General features: G+C 36.3%; 1 protein-coding gene across 1 annotated transcript; it reads right to left on the bottom strand.

Annotated features, from left to right (window-relative positions):
* Window positions 1-5,925: 5,925 nt before the first annotated feature.
* Window positions 5,926-16,063, bottom strand: LOC120344029 (sorting nexin-29-like). The gene is made up of 4 exons (XM_039413107.2): window positions 14,032-16,063; window positions 13,135-13,448; window positions 12,921-13,046; window positions 5,926-9,271 (listed from the first exon to the last, which is right to left on the bottom strand). Exons 1-4 carry the CDS (start codon window positions 15,980-15,982, stop codon window positions 9,068-9,070), a joined length of 2,595 nt encoding a protein of 864 aa, XP_039269041.2. The 5' UTR covers window positions 15,983-16,063; the 3' UTR covers window positions 5,926-9,067.
* Between the last annotated feature and the right edge of the window lie 2,172 nt (window positions 16,064-18,235).

Here is an 18,235-nt window from a genome sequence, read left to right as displayed (position 1 = left end):
TAAATTGGTCAAAGGTAACACTTCAAAAGAAGTGTTATGTTACTGTCTGCTTGATGGCCAGTCTAATACAAGTTTTATCACAGGTGAGTTGCAACAGCAACTGGGGTTAAAGGGTGTTGACACCCAGATATCATTATCCACTATGTCCAGCCGTAATGACTTAATTCAGTGCAACGGCTCAGCACCATACGATGGCGATGTGCTCGTTAGGGTGATTGGAATAAATAGATCGTACAGGCACTTTATTTTTGATGGGCGACTGGTTCATATTCTGTTCTGTAGATACGTTTTCTGCCTAATAGATATACATTCCCAATAAGCACATGCTCATAGTTGTATGCTTTCAGCGTACCATACTTCGAAACCCAAAACCAAATATGTATTGAAGAATTACAGACCTCAATACGGCCAATTTCGCACCCGACTCGGCTGAAGCAAGGGATTTTGGCAGCGAGCAATGCGTTTTCTTAATATGCAACGAACCATTTAGCTGGACGACGTAAAAATGCAGGGAACAATACCAAAATGAGCAAATCTTTGCAAGTTTCCACTCATTGTATATATGCTCATTGACTGAATGGACCTTTCCCAGACCTTTGACCCCAGAAAAGTCTTTTTATACTTTACCATTTTAAAATTTTCGGTGCTTATTCTAAGAGTGGTTTCGCGAGTTGTTGCCTGTGAAAGGGGTATTTGTGTTAAACTATCATTCTAATTCATACCATTCAACAATCTGCTTTTTAAAAGTACCGGTAAAGAATTTTAGCCAAGTCTATCACAGCTATTCCTATACTAATTTTTGATTACTGTAATTGAACTGAAACTCCTAGGAAGACAAAGTAATCATTGACCCCATTTGATTTATATTTAAATTTCCGAAAAAACGAATATAAATCAAAAACGCGAAAATGAGGTAATGTTCACGACCACGCCTGAAAATCTGTCTGAGTGAGAAATGTGTCTGAGCGGATGCGAAAGGGGCCATTGTTACGTTTATTTTTGCATCTTGCTGATTGGCCAATCTCGCGAAGTAAACAGGGAAATCTATGCCCAGGGAAACATCCAAGCGTCGGTTTTGGCGATGAATTAATTTTGGTTATAATCTACGCTCAAGAAGTAAATTACATTTTTTACGTAACAGAATTTATCGTGAGACACGTTTAGACTAAATTTTATTATATCCTAAAAATTCTACTGAACAGCTTATCGTTTAATTCGAAAGATTCATCACTGCTTAATTTTTGTAAGAATGTATCTTCTTAAAGAAAATCTTTATCAAAATTTCACAAACCATGCGAAAATATTCATTCCGATGTTTGGAAGTACATATTAGTGCGAACAATTATTTTCGAAATTGAACATTACAAAGAACAAAGAACTAGGATTAGTGATGCCCATTCAAAATGACCCAATCTTGTCGTCGTAAAGCTATCAAGCGTAATACAGCAACAAGACAGTGTGACATTAAATGTCATTGCAATAATTTTTTATTAACACGACTGAGTTGAGTTCACGAATTGTCGCAGTTTTCGACAATTCGTGGGGGGGGGGGGGGATTGTTCAAAAAAGTTTGGTAATCACTGGTCTAGGCCAGCGCTCCTTAACCGGGTATACGGTATACCCAGTAGTGGGATTCAGCCGGTTCGCACCGGTTCTATAGAACCGTCTCACGGAATTTTATGAGATCAGCGAACCGGTTGAAAATATGACATTTGTGTGATGGAACCGACTGACAAAAAATTGAATCCCACCACTGGGTATACCCAAGTGTATACCGGTCCACAAGTTGGGTATACAACTGATAAAGGGTATACAGCCAAGTCAGGGATTCTAAACTCTAATATATTAAATTCTAAAATATTCAAGCGGAGACAACAATGCAAACGCGGCGCACATGAAATATAAATTGTCATATAGGCTTCGCAAAGAATCGACGTGAGCACATTGTTACATCGCAAACGAAATAGATAATGCGGTCACGTGTCTGGGTCGGTGATTTCGGCTGACATGCACTTCGTTTGATTTACGTTGAACATTATTCCCGTTGACGCTAAGGCCGTCAGTCAAATTTATAACCTGCGAACACTAGCCTATTAGATTGCATGATGATGTTGCAGTACAATATGTGCTTAAAATTTATTGTTTATTTGAGCCTTAAAAAAACATTGGTATTTGTGAGGTATACAAAGTTCTTGAAAATTTTTAAAAGGTATACCACAATAAAAAAAAGGTTGAAGAACACTGGTCTAGGGACAGTAACTGGCGGTTACTGTCGAAAGATTAGGGTCGTTCACATTCTTTCTTTGCGATTCATGCTAGTTTTTCATTTTTATTTCACCTTGATCTTTGTATAATATATATAAACAAAATTTGATTTAAACATTTAAAATAAGTGTTCATTACATATAGAATCCTTAAGAGTCGGGAAGTTTTATCGAGACGAGCTTTGCGTTTGTTAGGTCAGAATCAGACCCGCCACTACATTACAGTCACGAGTCATCACCGTAATCGTGACTGTTCGAAGCTAACAAATGTTACCGTGTCGTGTGAAAGAACGATTTTTTACAATGTTCTTGCCTCTTGTTAGCAATTCGAACTCCATAACATTTGAGCTAATGACAATCATGCGAGACGTGCTGTATTGAAATAGAATTCGACTAAATGGCTTCCTCTCTCTTCCGTAACAACATACCGATACAACACCACCTAAACCAGGGGTCGGCAACCTTTTGTCGCTCGCGGGCCAAAATTAAGGGTTGCAAGTCATTAGCGGGCCGCACATATTTTTAGAAAGTTGAAAACCGAACGGATGATTTTATACTTGTTAGATTATAATATAATTTAGTCTAGACTTGTCTAAATTCTGTTATGTAAAGAATATATTCGTCAGAACAGCTGTTTTGTTAGTATAATTCAGTGTAGCGTCGCGGGTCGGATCGGCCGTAGGTTGCCGACCCCTGACTTAAACGATTATGAATTCTTCCAACTTTATTAAAGAGATGTGTCAAGTACAGTGTGTAACGAAACCAATACCTGCCGGCAGATGCATAAAATGATGTGATAGACTCGTAAAATTACGAAACGAAGGAGAAAACTAAGTGATTGTGTAAATCCGTGGAATTGTAGAAATGTTGTTAGAATGGTTGCCTATGTTACGCGTACAGATTGTACCGATGTATATTTGCGCCAGGCCTGGATTTACCAATACCAATAGTAACACTTTATTTATAAGTATCATATTGTTTATCATACTTGCTATTCTAGAATACTATCAGTATTTCGCCCTGAATTTCATTCTATGATACTTGCTTTGTAGCCGAATATATCTATATGTACATGAGAACTTTATTTTTTTTTAAATATTGAATATTTATATTACAATCTATACACTGCATTTACCATAAGTAACATACTAATTATCATACTTGCTGTGTATCCAAATATGGGTGCTCCCGAAGTATGCGAACCAAGATGGCGGACATCGCAGCGTAACATGGGTAACAGGTTAGGCTTAGGCGATAATTTTTTTCCAGTTTTCCTTATTTTAGTCCTATTATCAGTTCGAAGACTAGCCAAGAGCCTCCCGTAGTATTTATACCTAAAATTATGGCCTAACCCTAACCTAGTACACATATTACATTCCGATGTCCGCCATCTTGGTTCGCATACTTCGGGAGCCCCCAAATATGTATATGTACATGAGCACTTTATTTTTAGGAACACTTCATTTAAAAGCATCATATCGTCACGCTAATAACCGAATTGCGTAAGTCATTTTTAGCAGTTTTGGGAAAAACGTAAAAAACTTCCTAATGATATTGCTATGCCATTGAGAGTCAATAATTTGCCATGGTTCAGTTTTTTGATCGTAGCCGGATTTAAGTTAATTTGTATGACGCAGTTAAGTGACGTCATAATGGCGCACTGTGGCTTAGGCAGAAATGTGTCTATGACTTGGGGACATACGTAATTTTGCAACTTTACTATATGCACCAGTCCTGAAAATTAAACATTCCAAAAACGAATGTAATTCTCAGTATCTACAATGTCTAATCCCTAAAAAAGATAATCAGTTTCAAATACATTATTTTTTATGTTTAAAAATATATATTTCATCAATATAACACGTTCTGCACACCCACCGAAATAAGACTAAGAATAAATATAAAGAATAAAACAGCAATGCACCCAATATAAAAACCAACCAAGGTGAATTGGACTCGGACAGTGAATATCACAAGTGCACGCCTTCCTATACTGTAGTATAAATTCAAATTAATACGGGTTAAGCTAGAATCCGAGATACAAAAACTCAAAAATACTTCGCAGAGGTTATTTTTCCTTTGTGACGTCATAATAGTCATGCGGTAACAATGATAATTGATTATGACGAAACAATTGCACAAATGTGCATGTCATACTAAATCTCCTTTTGTATGGGTTTCGGAATTCTTAAAATAAAATCTGAGTTAACAGACAGGTGCGCAGCATTACATAAATACCTATTTTATAAAAAACTCAAAATCGCCAAAAATGACTTACGCAATTCGGTTATTAGCGTGACGATATTGTTTGTGATACTTGCTGTTCTAGTAATCTAGTATATTATCAATATTTATCTATATAATAGTTAGTTTTCTGCACTTCTCTCTTGTATTTTCTTTCCTAATCCCTTATATTTCTTTCGAAATCAATTTATAAAAAGTACTATTCATGTTATAATCCGGCCCGCCGAGAACTTCATTTTCCCACATTTGGCCCGCCGACAAGAGAAGTTGCCCACCCCCGGATTACGACGACCAGTACTTACGTGCCCAAGCTCTTGGTAATATCTGAGTTAATTTTTCTTATGCAAAAACTGAATTGGCAATCGTGAAGGAGATCGTAGTTTACAATTCGTACGTAGTTTACAACTGAGGCGACTTATCGGCCTCCGTCTCCCACTGTATAATTGTGACAATCCTGTGCGTGTTTTAAAAACCTAGAGCAAAATACGTAAACATTAACGAAAAAGTGAAAGTGCCTTGGTAAAAGGTGGCAAACGGTAAACGATTAATTTTATATTGCTAAGTCGTATAGGCCTACAGGCGACGGATTTGTCACCAGACGATGTATATATATGAAATTTATAGTCCTGTGTTTCAACAGGCCAGTAAATAACTTCAGGCGTAATCTGGTGTTTAATATTATTTGGGCTTCGTAAAATTTATCATCCGATGAAATTATTTCATTTTAAAGACTTCTGCTACCAAACGTAAATTTTGCAAACAATCCAGATCCGGACAGGGTTTCATTATTTCTTGTGAGTCATGGATGCCCGCCGTCACATGCCAAAGCCTCACGTTACGTGGTAACGAAGTATACCAAGTACATTTTTCTTGAACTCCCGCATTGACTTCATTAACATAGTTTGTTTTGGAGATTGGATATCAACCACGTGGAAGTCATAAAGTAATCGGTTGTAGGTGAAAAATATACAATACAATATATAAGCTACAGCCCTTAATGGAACAAACAAATCAAATTTATAACAGAAACGCCTGGAAAATGAGCAAAATTTGAGAATAAAGTTCACGAGGTGCAATGCACGTGCTCATTCACCAAAAATAGCTCCCATACGGTAATAATATTCATGAAAAAGCTCAATGAGCAGCAGTGAGTGTCGTGTATCACACCAAGAATTGTTTGCCATCTATTGAAATGGAATATTCCCTATTTTAGTACTAAGATAATTCCGCAATTGGTTGGTTGGAACTGACTCAGATGACCGTAAATGGTCGTATCGTTACCCCCCAGTCATACCAAAAACTTTTGTTCCACTTATTTTGTTACAATTAATTTTAAATAATGTGTTTTCTGGTTGACGAAATAATAAATTCTCTCTCTCTCTCTCATCAAATCTTAACACAAAAGGCACCACATTACTTAGGTAATAAATCACGTTTATTGCACATAATCCATAAAAATAAAACGAAAATATGGTTGTTGTCCTAGATATAGAACAAAAATTAAATAACGAGACAAAATGATTAGAGTAGATGTTACTAATTGCTCATCATTTTGGTATAAAGGGGGACAGACAACATTATCACATCAAATATGAAATTCCCAATTGTCAGCGTGATGGATTGGGAATTTGGAATGACTTCAATGCCATTTCATTTACCAAACACGAGCGTTCCCTTCGAGCTGAAGAATTCTGAATCGTGCCTTCATTGCCCAATGCTGAATAAGACTCAAACATTCTCAGGTCCAATGTCTTGAGAGGTTTTGAAAAACGTATAACATGTGGGTTGAGCAGAGGCTTTATGGTAATATTTGATGCAACATCTTTGAGGATTTTCAAAATAAAAGACCCTGACAGATGCTAAGACATCACCCATATAATCAGATTGTAAAATTCAATAAATCAGAGTTTATAACATAAGTTCATTCCAAGTTCTCAACCACAGAGAAATCATGTCCATACTTGAACAATCCTAAACACACATTGACACAAAAAGCACCACTCTCGGATAGTGGCAAATTCTTGAAATTGAGCACATAATAAAATGATTGAGGTTTTCCAATAAAATTGCACTTTGAGTTAAGTGTGATCAAATGATAGCATCAGAACATTCGGCAGCTTCCCATAATTTTCACTTTCAATTTTGTGAACCAATTCCTGATTAAATATTAACAATGCAAACTAGATATTATTTCATACAAAAATTTGGCAAAATAATAGCAATCTAGGCGAAGAAACTGGTCAGTGCGGTATCAGGTGATATTTTTTACAATTCAAAACTTGCAAATTTCTTGCACTTAATTCAGCTTTATTACACTAGGAATATTAATGCTAATAAACGATTTCAGATGGTGAAATTTAAAAACGTCCAAATCAGCGATTTAATACTGATAGCAGATTTCGCAAAAATAAATTTTAAAATATTTGTCACAACTTTTCCAACTACAGATAATGTGCAGAAATTTGAGAATTCTAAAAATTAGAGTTCATGATAGTTAATTGATGTTACAAATGCCCATAAAATCAAAATCAGTTAAGAATATTGCAACATAAGATTCTCAATCACATAATCAAAGACATTTCCATATTTAGTGTTGAAGGAAACTAACCTAGGCTGCATGTTAGATGCTTACTCAAGCCCAGTTAACAAATATGAAATTTGGATCAGATTTGTAATGATTAAAAAATATACTCATGCCAGTTAAGTTTACTTGAATATTAATTATTAATAAGCAGCAAGCCTATTTGACAATGTGCCAGGTTTTCCTCGTGAATGAGTGAGTTAAAAGCATAAAATTTAGGTTTTACATGATACCGGTTAGGGAATCCCTACAGCTGACAGAGGTAGCTTAATATCAATATTTACAGGGTGACCCAAAAAAGGGTCGGAATCTAGGACGCTTTGCACAAAATTTTTGATCCATTGGAGACAGACTTCCTGCTGATCAACCTTTTCTCAAATCGCTCTCTTATCCAGTCATGCTGGAACCACTGATCAACTCAATCCATCCCTCTACTTTGTCCAAACGATGCCCAGCACTTTCCCCGCACCGCCACATAATGTTTCATATTCAGCATTTGATTTTCGTCTTCAAACCAATATGGAACATTATGCAATGTTTGGGAATGGCTTCCCATAATGCGCACAAAACTGCGTGTAGCGTTCTCTGTAAGACTTTTTTCGAAGGTGTTGTACCCAGGTAATTAGTATTTTTGTCATCGGCATACCCAGGCATCATAAAGCGCACTTCAGCAGTATACTGAGTTGGGGATAATCAATTCCGCGCAGCGGTTACAAGACTGTCTCTTAAGCTTAAGAGGTGATTTGGAACATTTTCTAGACAGAACATAACTTTTGTGCAAAACGTCCTAGATTCACGAAATTTTTGGGTACAATCTTACACAAACTGAAGTTCAAGTATAAACAAAATCAAATAGTTTACTCCATTTTCACAGAAGTAATTAGGAAATTGTTCTGTTTTTTGGGACATCCTGTATCTGTTTCTCTCGGGCATGTACAGTGTACACCAACACAATGAGCTGTAGTCAAATTTAGCATGTTTAATCATCTGTAAACTAGCAGAGTACGAGAGTTCTCTCCCAATACCGGTCAAATCATGCTCAAAAGAAAAAGATTTATGGAGCAATTTTTTAGTACTATTTTGCTCCATACCCAAATTCAAACCATTTTCCTATACCCAGTGAGAGTTATGGCTATTTGGATAAAATATTTAAAATTTAGTTTAAGGAGAAAAGAGATGGAATGAATAATTCTACAGTCTACAAATACAAAAAATGAAGCAATCTTGACATGGCTAAGTATTCAAGTAATATGTATGAACTAGCAATATAAGTTTGAATAAGTTATACACACCTCACATTTATTAACACTGCATCGTTAGGAATAGGATGTAAAAATTAAAAGAACAATGTAAAACTGTAAACTCTTAGAAATCAACTGCAACTTCTATATAGATCTTCAAACTAATAGAATGATATACTCACTTTACCAATCATTACAAAATGATTTGAATTCATGACTTGAATTTGATTCTAACAATTTAACATGATCACTTGATACCAGCATATTAAAACATGTCAGTACAACAAGTGAGTCCATTCCTTTTATCATAATTGAAAATCTGTGATTCGCCGTAGTTTCAATTTGATGTTTGATTCAAAAATATAACTGAAAGACGTAACCAGAACATTCCAAGATTGCAGGTAAGGCAGTTGACAATAGAAAATGGATCTTTGTCTACTTATTACATGTAAAAAATATAAGTACTATTGAATTCCTGAAGTATGGTACTAAATGAAGTGATCACTGATCAAATACATATGCCAAACATAAAAATCATGGTCAGAATAAAAAAACATTCAAAGGCCATGCATGCTCATTAAGATCTGGTAACTGATTTCAAACATCACTTTCAATGGATAATCAGCATATTAATCAAACTAAAATCTTTCAAGTGATATAAAAGTGTCTCTAATTCTGACAATCACAGTATAACAATAATATAATTCAAAGTAATAAAACTTGGTTAGGTTTATTGCTTATTTTTTGTGCTTACCAACTATTACACGGCACTGATCACCAGCATCACAGAAAAAGGGTAATATATGGAGGAGAGTAGCTTTTGTTGGAGAGGCTTTGAGTTCTGGGTTGTTCTGAAATACATTATGCATGACTAATCTCAGATACTTCTGAAACGCTCTTCTTCTCTCCTCGACAAATTTGCTGTTACGATTTCCGATCCCCTGATAATACAAACATACCTTGTATATTGATACTGGTTTGCTCAATTCGGCGATGCCCAGTATGAAATAATATAAAATAGATGAAATATAAAATGTCCTATGGACTACTTTTTAGTGTCTATACCAAGGCTGCCCAACCCGCGGGCCGCATGCGGCCCGCCGAAGTGTTTTTTGCGGCCCGCCCTATGAAGTTTGTAAGCAGACTATTTAATTTTTTACATACATTCTACTATACAAAAGTATCTTTCGTGATTTTGGTGTAATTATTCCTGCCATCTATCTACGTTCAAATGCTGGTTTTTAATACTACGTATGTGTCAAGTCTTGCACCCTGGTGGACAACAAGGTCCTGTTTTTTTATTTCTCGCAAAACTGTGCACTCTGTTCGACGAACTATAAAGATATTGTGCCATCATTGGGGACAATCGCTGAGCGCAAATATAGGAATGAACTTGAAGCCTAAGTTTGCAAATTAATTTCATTGTGATTGCTTTCTTTCGTGTCGGCTTTGATCGTCTTTATCGCCATCGTAAAATAAGTCAACAATATCTTGGGTACTGGTCCCCGGAGTCGTTGTCTTTTTATGTTTGTACTTTCGTTCATGTTATGTTCGCGTTAAATAAAATTTTGGAAATGTCGTCACTGCGTATTCGTCAATAATTCTGATGAAATTGGCGTAAGGGCATTGCTACTAATTAGTCACAAATCAGTAAATATCGACTATTCGTTCAGAAATCTTTGTTATGTTGCTTCATTAAATACTTGTATTGGTGTTTCAAATTCTACGAAACGGCCCACTAAAACTTTAAACGCACATTATGCTCATTTAAACAATAAAGCAGTATCGTAGCTACTGAAAATGAATGATTTAAAACAACGCAAATATAACACTCAACTTTGACATGATGTGTGTGTTTCTTGCGTGGTCGCCAAAAAACGGCAAGTGTGTTGTGTAATGATTGATTCTTTGATTCGGTCGCCCGAGAGTGTTATGTCCACGCCCCGTTTACCAGATATTCGAATAGTAAACCGCTATTCTAATATTCGAATAATTTGCCAGCCCTACCCAGTAACCAGAAAGCAATTATTAATTTGATTGATTTCATGTTAATAAACTCGCCTTTCATGTATTATTTAATTACCTACACCAAAATCAGGACTTATCTGGTATTAATGTTTGGTACAAACGTTTGCGGCCTGCGACCGGTTTCTTCACATGAAAGTGGCCCGCGAGACGAAAAAGGTTGGGCAGGCCTGGTCTATACCATATAACAGAGATTTCGAACCTTCATAACCGAATGTGTCAAAACTCCTATTTTTATTGTGGAATAGAAGATTGTGGGTCACAGGCGACTCCTGATACTGGACTTTATGAAATTTATATAACCAAAAATAGTTTATGATGCTACGATAAGTCCTTTTATTGTTCTAAAATTGTTTGGAAAGGAATTCCACTCTTTGAGAATTTTTCGTTCAGCTTTCAACTGTATCAATGTCACTACCATCCTGCTTCAGTGCTATTTTAGATTTCTGTGGTCTGTGGTTTGGGAATTATTGATATAGGCATACCACTTCTCTTCTTATAAGTGGCCAATTATTAACAGATTATAATCTGGTAATAATTATTATCAGTTTGTTATTAAAAGAAACAGACTGTAACAATATTTCAGTGACATAATTAAATTCGTTTCTTGGCAATTCATTGCAAGAAATGGAAATGTGTCTGTTATCTTTCTGGTTGGATTACAATCGACAGACGACAGTGTCCATTTTTTCGCTGATTCGACAATCGTTGTTGATGGTTTTCACAAGTCAAAGAATAAATATCATTCTGTAATATATTTTCAAGCCATTTTGACTCTGCCACGATTTGCAATTCTTTTAATATACCATGCATTTTGAAATAAGTAAATTATTTTATTCTGCACTTTGCACCATCGGATAGACTCTATGTGTGGTATGCATCTCAAATCTATAGGCAGCAATATCTGTGTCAACTAACAGAACATGAAAGTGTTATGCACTGACTGTAAAATGGCGTTGTTGTTTGTTCTAAGCAGAACACTTGTATAAAAAAAATCCAAGCAGGGTTACGGCCCGTATACCTATTCCTCAACCTGGTAGCAGCCCAGCCACAGACAGTTCCAGTCACAAGATATGATTTTGCAGTACCAATATATATAGCAGGGGTGGGCACACCGCGGCTCGCGAGCCGCATGCGGCTCGCCAGACTTTTTGTGCGGCTCTTCTCGCTAACATAAATTATTATCCAAATTTTAACTAAGAGAAAAACTTTGATGTGAACTTCTTTAATTTATTAAAAGTCGTAAAGAAGTTTGGTCAATGATTGAGACAAATTATGTTTTAGTATGAAAATCGCTGTATCATTGAATTTTGAATTTAAGTCAGTCAAGTCAGCAAATCTTTTGTCACAATGGTCAATGTTTATTGATGCGGCGGTGGTATTGCAGCTTGATTGCGGTTAGTTAGTCTGAGTTACTCTGCGATATGTCCTCAATTAAGAAAGGAAAGTACGGAGATGAAAACAGAGTTGTCAAGTCCGAATGGGAAGAAGAATACGCATTTACCAGTCAAGAGAATAAACTTTTGTGGTTAATCTGCCATAAGCTACTAAGTCAGAATAATTAGAATAAAGTCAGCAATGTTAATTAAACGGCACCATGAAACGAATCATGAAAACTTCTTACCAGACTACCCTCGTAAATCAGCAATAAGGAAACACAAATTAAATGAGCTCAAATTGTGCATATATTTGAGCATAGCAGCCTTGTTTATCTATTTTTTGTTATTAGACTCTTGTGTGAATTTCTTTTCTGTTCATGGTATTTTGATAATATTAATGAATTCACAAATTCTGCGGCTCTTTTAAAGTTCTAACTTGCAGCATGAGGCTCTTATACTAAAAAATTGTGCCCACCCCTGATATATAGCATTGAGGAAATTATTATTAAAAAAATAAACGGCCTGTCAGTTAGATGTAGGAATGCTGATATGGTCCCAATCGCTATTTGAATGGTCCCCACCACACTGGGGCATTAGTGCCCATGGCCATGCTCTCTATTTTTGCTGGGATTTTTAGATATGGTGCTGTGCCTACCACATCACAATATTGAAATTGTGTGTTGGTAAATCTAATCACTAAAATACTCCAGATGAACGTTTGCAATATTACGTGGCCTATATCATTTGAATGTAAACTATGTAATAAAGTATAGTTATCTACTCACAGGGCCTCTGCAGACTAATATTCTGGTTTGGCAACCACAGACATATAGTTTATTAACCCAAAATAAAAATGCGACACCTTTGCTATCATGTGAGGTACTACTGGTGCATGTGAACCAAGATGGCAGACACCGGAACGTAGTATGTGTACCAGGTTAGGGTTAGGCCATAATTTCAGGTACAATTTTCCTTATTTCAGTTCTATTACGAGTACGGGGACTAGCCAAGTCACTCACTTAGTATTTGTACCTGAAATTATGGCCTAACCCTAACCTGCTACACATACTACGTTCCGGTGTCCACCATCTTGGTTCACATACTTTGGGGAGTACCTCATGTGATAAATATCTGTGGGGACCTGCGACTCTCCTGAGCTTTTCCATTAGTTTAAACAATGACTCACCTTTTTTGGAGGAAATCCAAAGTTTTGAATCTCAGGGTATGATTTACAGAGCATATTATGCAGACTATGGAAATCTGAATATCTTCTATATACATTCCATTCATCTTCTCCAACACATATGTAGACCTTTTAATAGATGAGACAACAGATTAAATTATAAGACCAATCTATATGTACATTTTGTCATGACAAACTAATCATTCATAATACTCACTTGGTAAACATGATGTGATTCTGGTCCAGATCCCTGCATAAAGGCAGACGGCACCCAAACATTTACCAGTGCTCGAGCCATTACAGGTACAGCTGCCATATTATCTCTTGGCTTGTCTGCTTCAATAGCTTTAATAACATCATCAGTAGGCATCGGACCGCGCAGTGCCACCAATTCATCATGCATTTTATGTATGAGTGAGAGAGCAGATAGAAATCTTGTATGAATTGACTCCGTAAATTCCATCAATTCACCATGCATCTCAGTTACATCAATAAGCTTTTGTTCATAAATCTTTGCTTCATTGCTTTCATCTGGAAGCAAAATGATTAGGTTACTATTCATAACCCCTATATGAAAATAGAGCAGCCAGATATCAAATAAGTAGAAAACACACATAAATCTTACTGAGTTTATTTATTATCTGGGAGAATGTGACAATTTGTACAAGTGATACATATAACAAATGCAATTGTATTATAACCATTCTGAAAATGAGTAAGTATACCATCCATGGCCTACGCTACATTTGATAAACAACATATTACATCACATAGGCAGAAAGCCTAACCAAATGCATTCAATTGAAATCATTGAGTTTTATTAAAATCAGTTTAAATCAAAATCATAAAAAATGGGTATCTGAATAGTTAATAAAAGTTCAAATAATAATAAGATTATGCTAACAGTGAATTTCGAAAATTATGTTAATTTATAGGCCAAATCATAGCAATGATACCAGCTGCCACAAAGATATAATTTTAGTGGATTGATACCGATAATTGGAGTCATCGCCTGAAAAATTATAGTTTACTTTTTGTATATATATATACAAAATCACTCAAATCAGCATATTACTTTAACAAACATTTGTTTGAAAACAAGATAAATCTGCACCTTGGTTCGGAGATGATGACACGTCCTCTGCATCTCCAATACCAGGTATTCCTTCTTGAGATACACCTGATGCCTTTCCATGCTGGAGAGCATGGACAGCTCCTACGTATTTCTTCAATTGATTTCTAAGAACTTCGTTTTCTCTAAGCTGTTTCTGTGAATCTGATTTTGCTGCATGTTCCAGATCCTCCACCTGCAGCTTTAGTTTTTCATTCTCCTCTCGCAAATCAGCATTGTGCTGTTGTTCAGCTCTCAACATTTCTTTGATAGCTTTGTTTTCCTCCACAAGTTCATCTTTACGTTGTAATAAAACAACTAGTGCTTTTTGAAGATCTGCATTTTTTCCATCAGAAGTCTTATCGTCATCAAACATGGATGAACTTGATGAATTGTTTTTTGGAGAATGAGTGTATCTGGATAGTGGAAAATTACTGTGCATTAAAGTAGTTGGGAATGAACCGCTTGATGCTATAGAATCCGTGTCGTTCAAGGGTGTGAACATTATTTCAGCACCAGAGTTTAGACTTCCAGTGTCTGAATAATTCACATCAAATTGATTAGAACTTGAAGTTGATACAATTGATTTTGCATCCGTTTCCGCAGACTCATTGAGTGAGGATATGTCACTACCACTTTCGAATCTTAATTGGAAAGAAGAGTCTAGTTTGTCTGCAATTTTCTTTTCACTGTAGCTCTCTGCCAGTGATGGGTTGATAATATTATTTGCTTCATTAAAAACCAAATTCATATCTTTCCCAGGTCGAGGATCGTTTTGAAGAATAATGCTACTTGAGCTTGGCTTTGATTCGTCAATATTCTCTTCTAATGTTAGCTTGTAAATATCTTCTTCCGGTTCAAAATCAAGGGTCATAAGTACAGCAGTAGCTTTTTTATTAGTTGCATGAATATGCAATTCCTCATTTTGCTTGGGAATATCCGTCATTCTGTTTGTGAAGCTTGCTTCTGTTGTATTTTTGTTTGATGCAGGTTCGATTGTTTGCATAGTGTATCCGGACGCTTCATTTTGCAAATGATCAGAATTTATGTTTGATCTAATGTCAAGTTGACTTTCAATTGAGGAATTCGAAGTCTCATGTGAATACGAATGACTTCTTCTAGATGATCCCCGGCCATCAGCACTCCAGACAGAGGCAGATCTCTCACTCAAAGAAGTTCCATTATGACCAAACGTTATTATTTTTGTCTTTGCTTTTTTCTTTCGCTTCTTATTACCTTCGTCTAGTTTAGCTGGCAAGCTGCCAACTGTTTGAATGGCAGCCTGTGGGAACTCTTCCATTGCAACTTCATGACCTAATAAATTGGAAACTTGAGACAGAGAAGGTAGAGTAAAGCCTCCACCACCACCGCTATCCGCCCTTGCATGACCGAGATTATTTCCAAAACTTTGAGGAAAACTGTTTAATGCGTTATCATCGATTTTTATTGAAAACATAACACTTTTCAATCCCCCCGCAATTTGGGGTAAGAGACTTGCTTTTTCTTCATCAAGTAAAAATGCATCTTGAGAATAATACGATTTCAGTCCAAGAGGATCACTTAGAAGCATTTGTAGTACACGTTCCAAAGAGTGTTCATTCAAAGAGCTCCTTAACCATGCACGGCCTCTTCCAATATCTGTAGAAATGTGGTATAAACTATTAAAGCGCTCAACTTCATGTTTGCTTAAATGTTTTTGTACACAATGCCAAAATACAACATCTTGATCAACCAACTGTAACCCAGTTACAATTTGAATAGTTGCAATACCACTAACGATTGGACGTTGTTTGATACCATGAGAAAGAACATCTTCAAACTGACGACATACACACGATACACAACTGTTTGTTTCAGTCATTATTTCTTTTTTTGTTGAATATCGAGTCTGACATTCTCTTGTTGCATCTAATAGACGGTTCAAAAGAGTAGCTTTATGAACAAAGGTAGACATTATTTATTACCAGTAACCACAAAATCTTTGATGCTGCAACATTAATTGCTAGACTAGGGTACCGGTATCTGTTGAAAATAAAAACATGCTCATGCAGTAATAAAGAGACATTACAGTATTCTGTAGTACCGTACACGTACAGCCTAGAAGTACTCTAACGTTAGTTCTGTATTCTGGAATAACCGAAACATGCCTTAACAACCGATCAAGTTAAGTTTATTTTTTCAAGCCAGTAAATAAATAAAAAACAAATGAATACAGAAAATACGAGAAAAAAATGAAAATTACAGTTTTACTGGGGAAGGGAAGTCCCGAGGAACCAAAGCTGGTTATCGAGCAGCGACACTGAAAGGGGTTGCCAGACTGGAGCGATCAAAAAAAGCCAAATTAAGACATAAAAAAGCCAGAAAAAGCCAACATTTTTACTAATTACAAAAGCCCCATGATTTGTCAAATTTTAAGCCCTTGGCAACGTACTGATGATGATGTAGAGCCATCAGTTCATTCAGTGAGGCACACAAATAGAAAGTAAAGTTCCTATAGAACTGAAGAAAGTAAAATAAATATCAAGCGGGCAGCATTATTTGGGTCTCATGTACTTTCTTACCTGAATAACTTCTAGTGGGCGTTGCGTAACAATTTTTAGATATATGATTCCTGACCCCCGCCTGATGACGTCATCCAAAAATTACGTCACTTCTACGTCACAATAACGAAATACAGCTTGCCAAAGTATAGCGACGATCACCCGTAATGGCGCCTACGAGTATGTCAACAAACTCAATACGTCAGCGTTCACGATATCCCATTCTGACCAATTTCTGTCCAGCAATAGCTCATGCAGTGATTTCCCTACACCCCCCCTATAGGGGGTGAACACCCCCCCTAAAATTTCAAACACCCCCCCTAATTTTGAGGTGCGTTTCCACACTGAGGGGTTCTAAACCGCAGTCTGCGGGCCAATTACGGCCCGCGGGACCATTTAAAATGGCCCGCCGAACTTGAGTGAAATAGTTTAACCCTTCATGTGGTACCTTTTGAGTTTTAGATACCGTCTATTGTTACATCATTATCATAGTTTAAGCACGTTTATTTCGTAACAATTGAATTATTCTGGTATCTTATGTATAGGTATGGGTATAATGATTACACACTGCAGTATTTTAGATATCAGCCGTATATTAAGAAAGCTTAAAGATGTCACAAAACGAAAACTAGGCACTGAAAACAGACGTTTTTTAGATGAATGACAGCGTTTTATTTCTTTATTGAAAAGAATCAAACTTCAGCGATTTGTCTTCTTACCAACAAAATATTTCAGTTCTGAAGGAATACAACATTATGATAACATCATTAGTCATTATCATTTGCAAATTACTTGTTGAAACGTAGTAGTATATATTTACGGATGAAAGCCGTGCTTGTTATCTATTCCCCGAGAATTCTATCAGCTAAATATTATAATTGTTGATTTTATTACATAACAAACTGCGATGCTAGGTGTATCTAAAATCAAGCTTAGAGCCTATTTTGGTGCCTATTTTTCAAAATTTTCTCAGGGCGCTTAAGCGCGCCCTGAACCCCAGCCGTATCGCCCAGCACTTTTCTTCGCTCCCCTTTTCTGGCCCTACAATTTCATTCTGCTGTGGATTTTGACTCGCCGTCAATCAACTTGGGGGGGCTCCCATGTACATCGTCTCTTAAATACATACCATTTTTTTAAGAATACAAATAGCCTAGTTTTATCTCTGATAGCAAATTATTTACCACCCCCTAAATTTTGAAACACCCCCCCTAAAGAGAAAAGCTGGGGAACATACTGAGCTCATGTATCATGCTACAATCTAATAGAGCGTTATACACACACATAAAGACTTGTTATTTTATGTTCAGCAATAGCTCATGTATTGTGCTACGATCTATTAATATGGTGATATACGATGCCGCTCTAAGCAAGGCTTTAGACAAACAGAAAGAACATTTAATTCACGCGATGATTGAGGTTGGGTACCGCAGACATAAAGACTTGTTATTTAATATCCAGATGTGCCACATTTTATTAATATGACATTGAATGTTTTCACTCTATGCAAGGCTTCAGACAAGCAGAAACCGACATATTAATTTGCCTTAGCGCAATGGATGTAGTTTCTTACCTCAATAACTTCTATTAGGCTTAGCATAACAATTTTTGCATATATGATTCCTGACCGTCACCTGACTTCGTCATCCAAAAATTACGTCACTACAACG

Source organism: Styela clava, chromosome 5 (genome assembly GCF_964204865.1).
Source record: "Styela clava chromosome 5, kaStyClav1.hap1.2, whole genome shotgun sequence".
In the NCBI taxonomy this organism is placed as follows: Eukaryota; Metazoa; Chordata; class Ascidiacea; order Stolidobranchia; family Styelidae; genus Styela; species Styela clava.
This window is presented reverse-complemented; position numbering and strand designations above follow the sequence as displayed.

Bases quoted from the DNA above. Each gene is read 5' to 3' on its own strand.
- LOC120344029 (XM_039413107.2), bottom strand. From the start codon at position 15,982: ATGTCTACCTTTGTTCATAAAGCTACTCTTTTGAACCGTCTATTAGAT. The intron at 13,449-14,031 runs GTGCAGATTTAT...TTTTGCTTCCAG, and splicing joins GTCATCATCTCCGAACCAAG to ATGAAAGCAATGAAGCAAAG. The intron at 13,047-13,134 runs GTGAGTATTATG...ATCTATTAAAAG, and splicing joins AATCACATCATGTTTACCAA to GTCTACATATGTGTTGGAGA.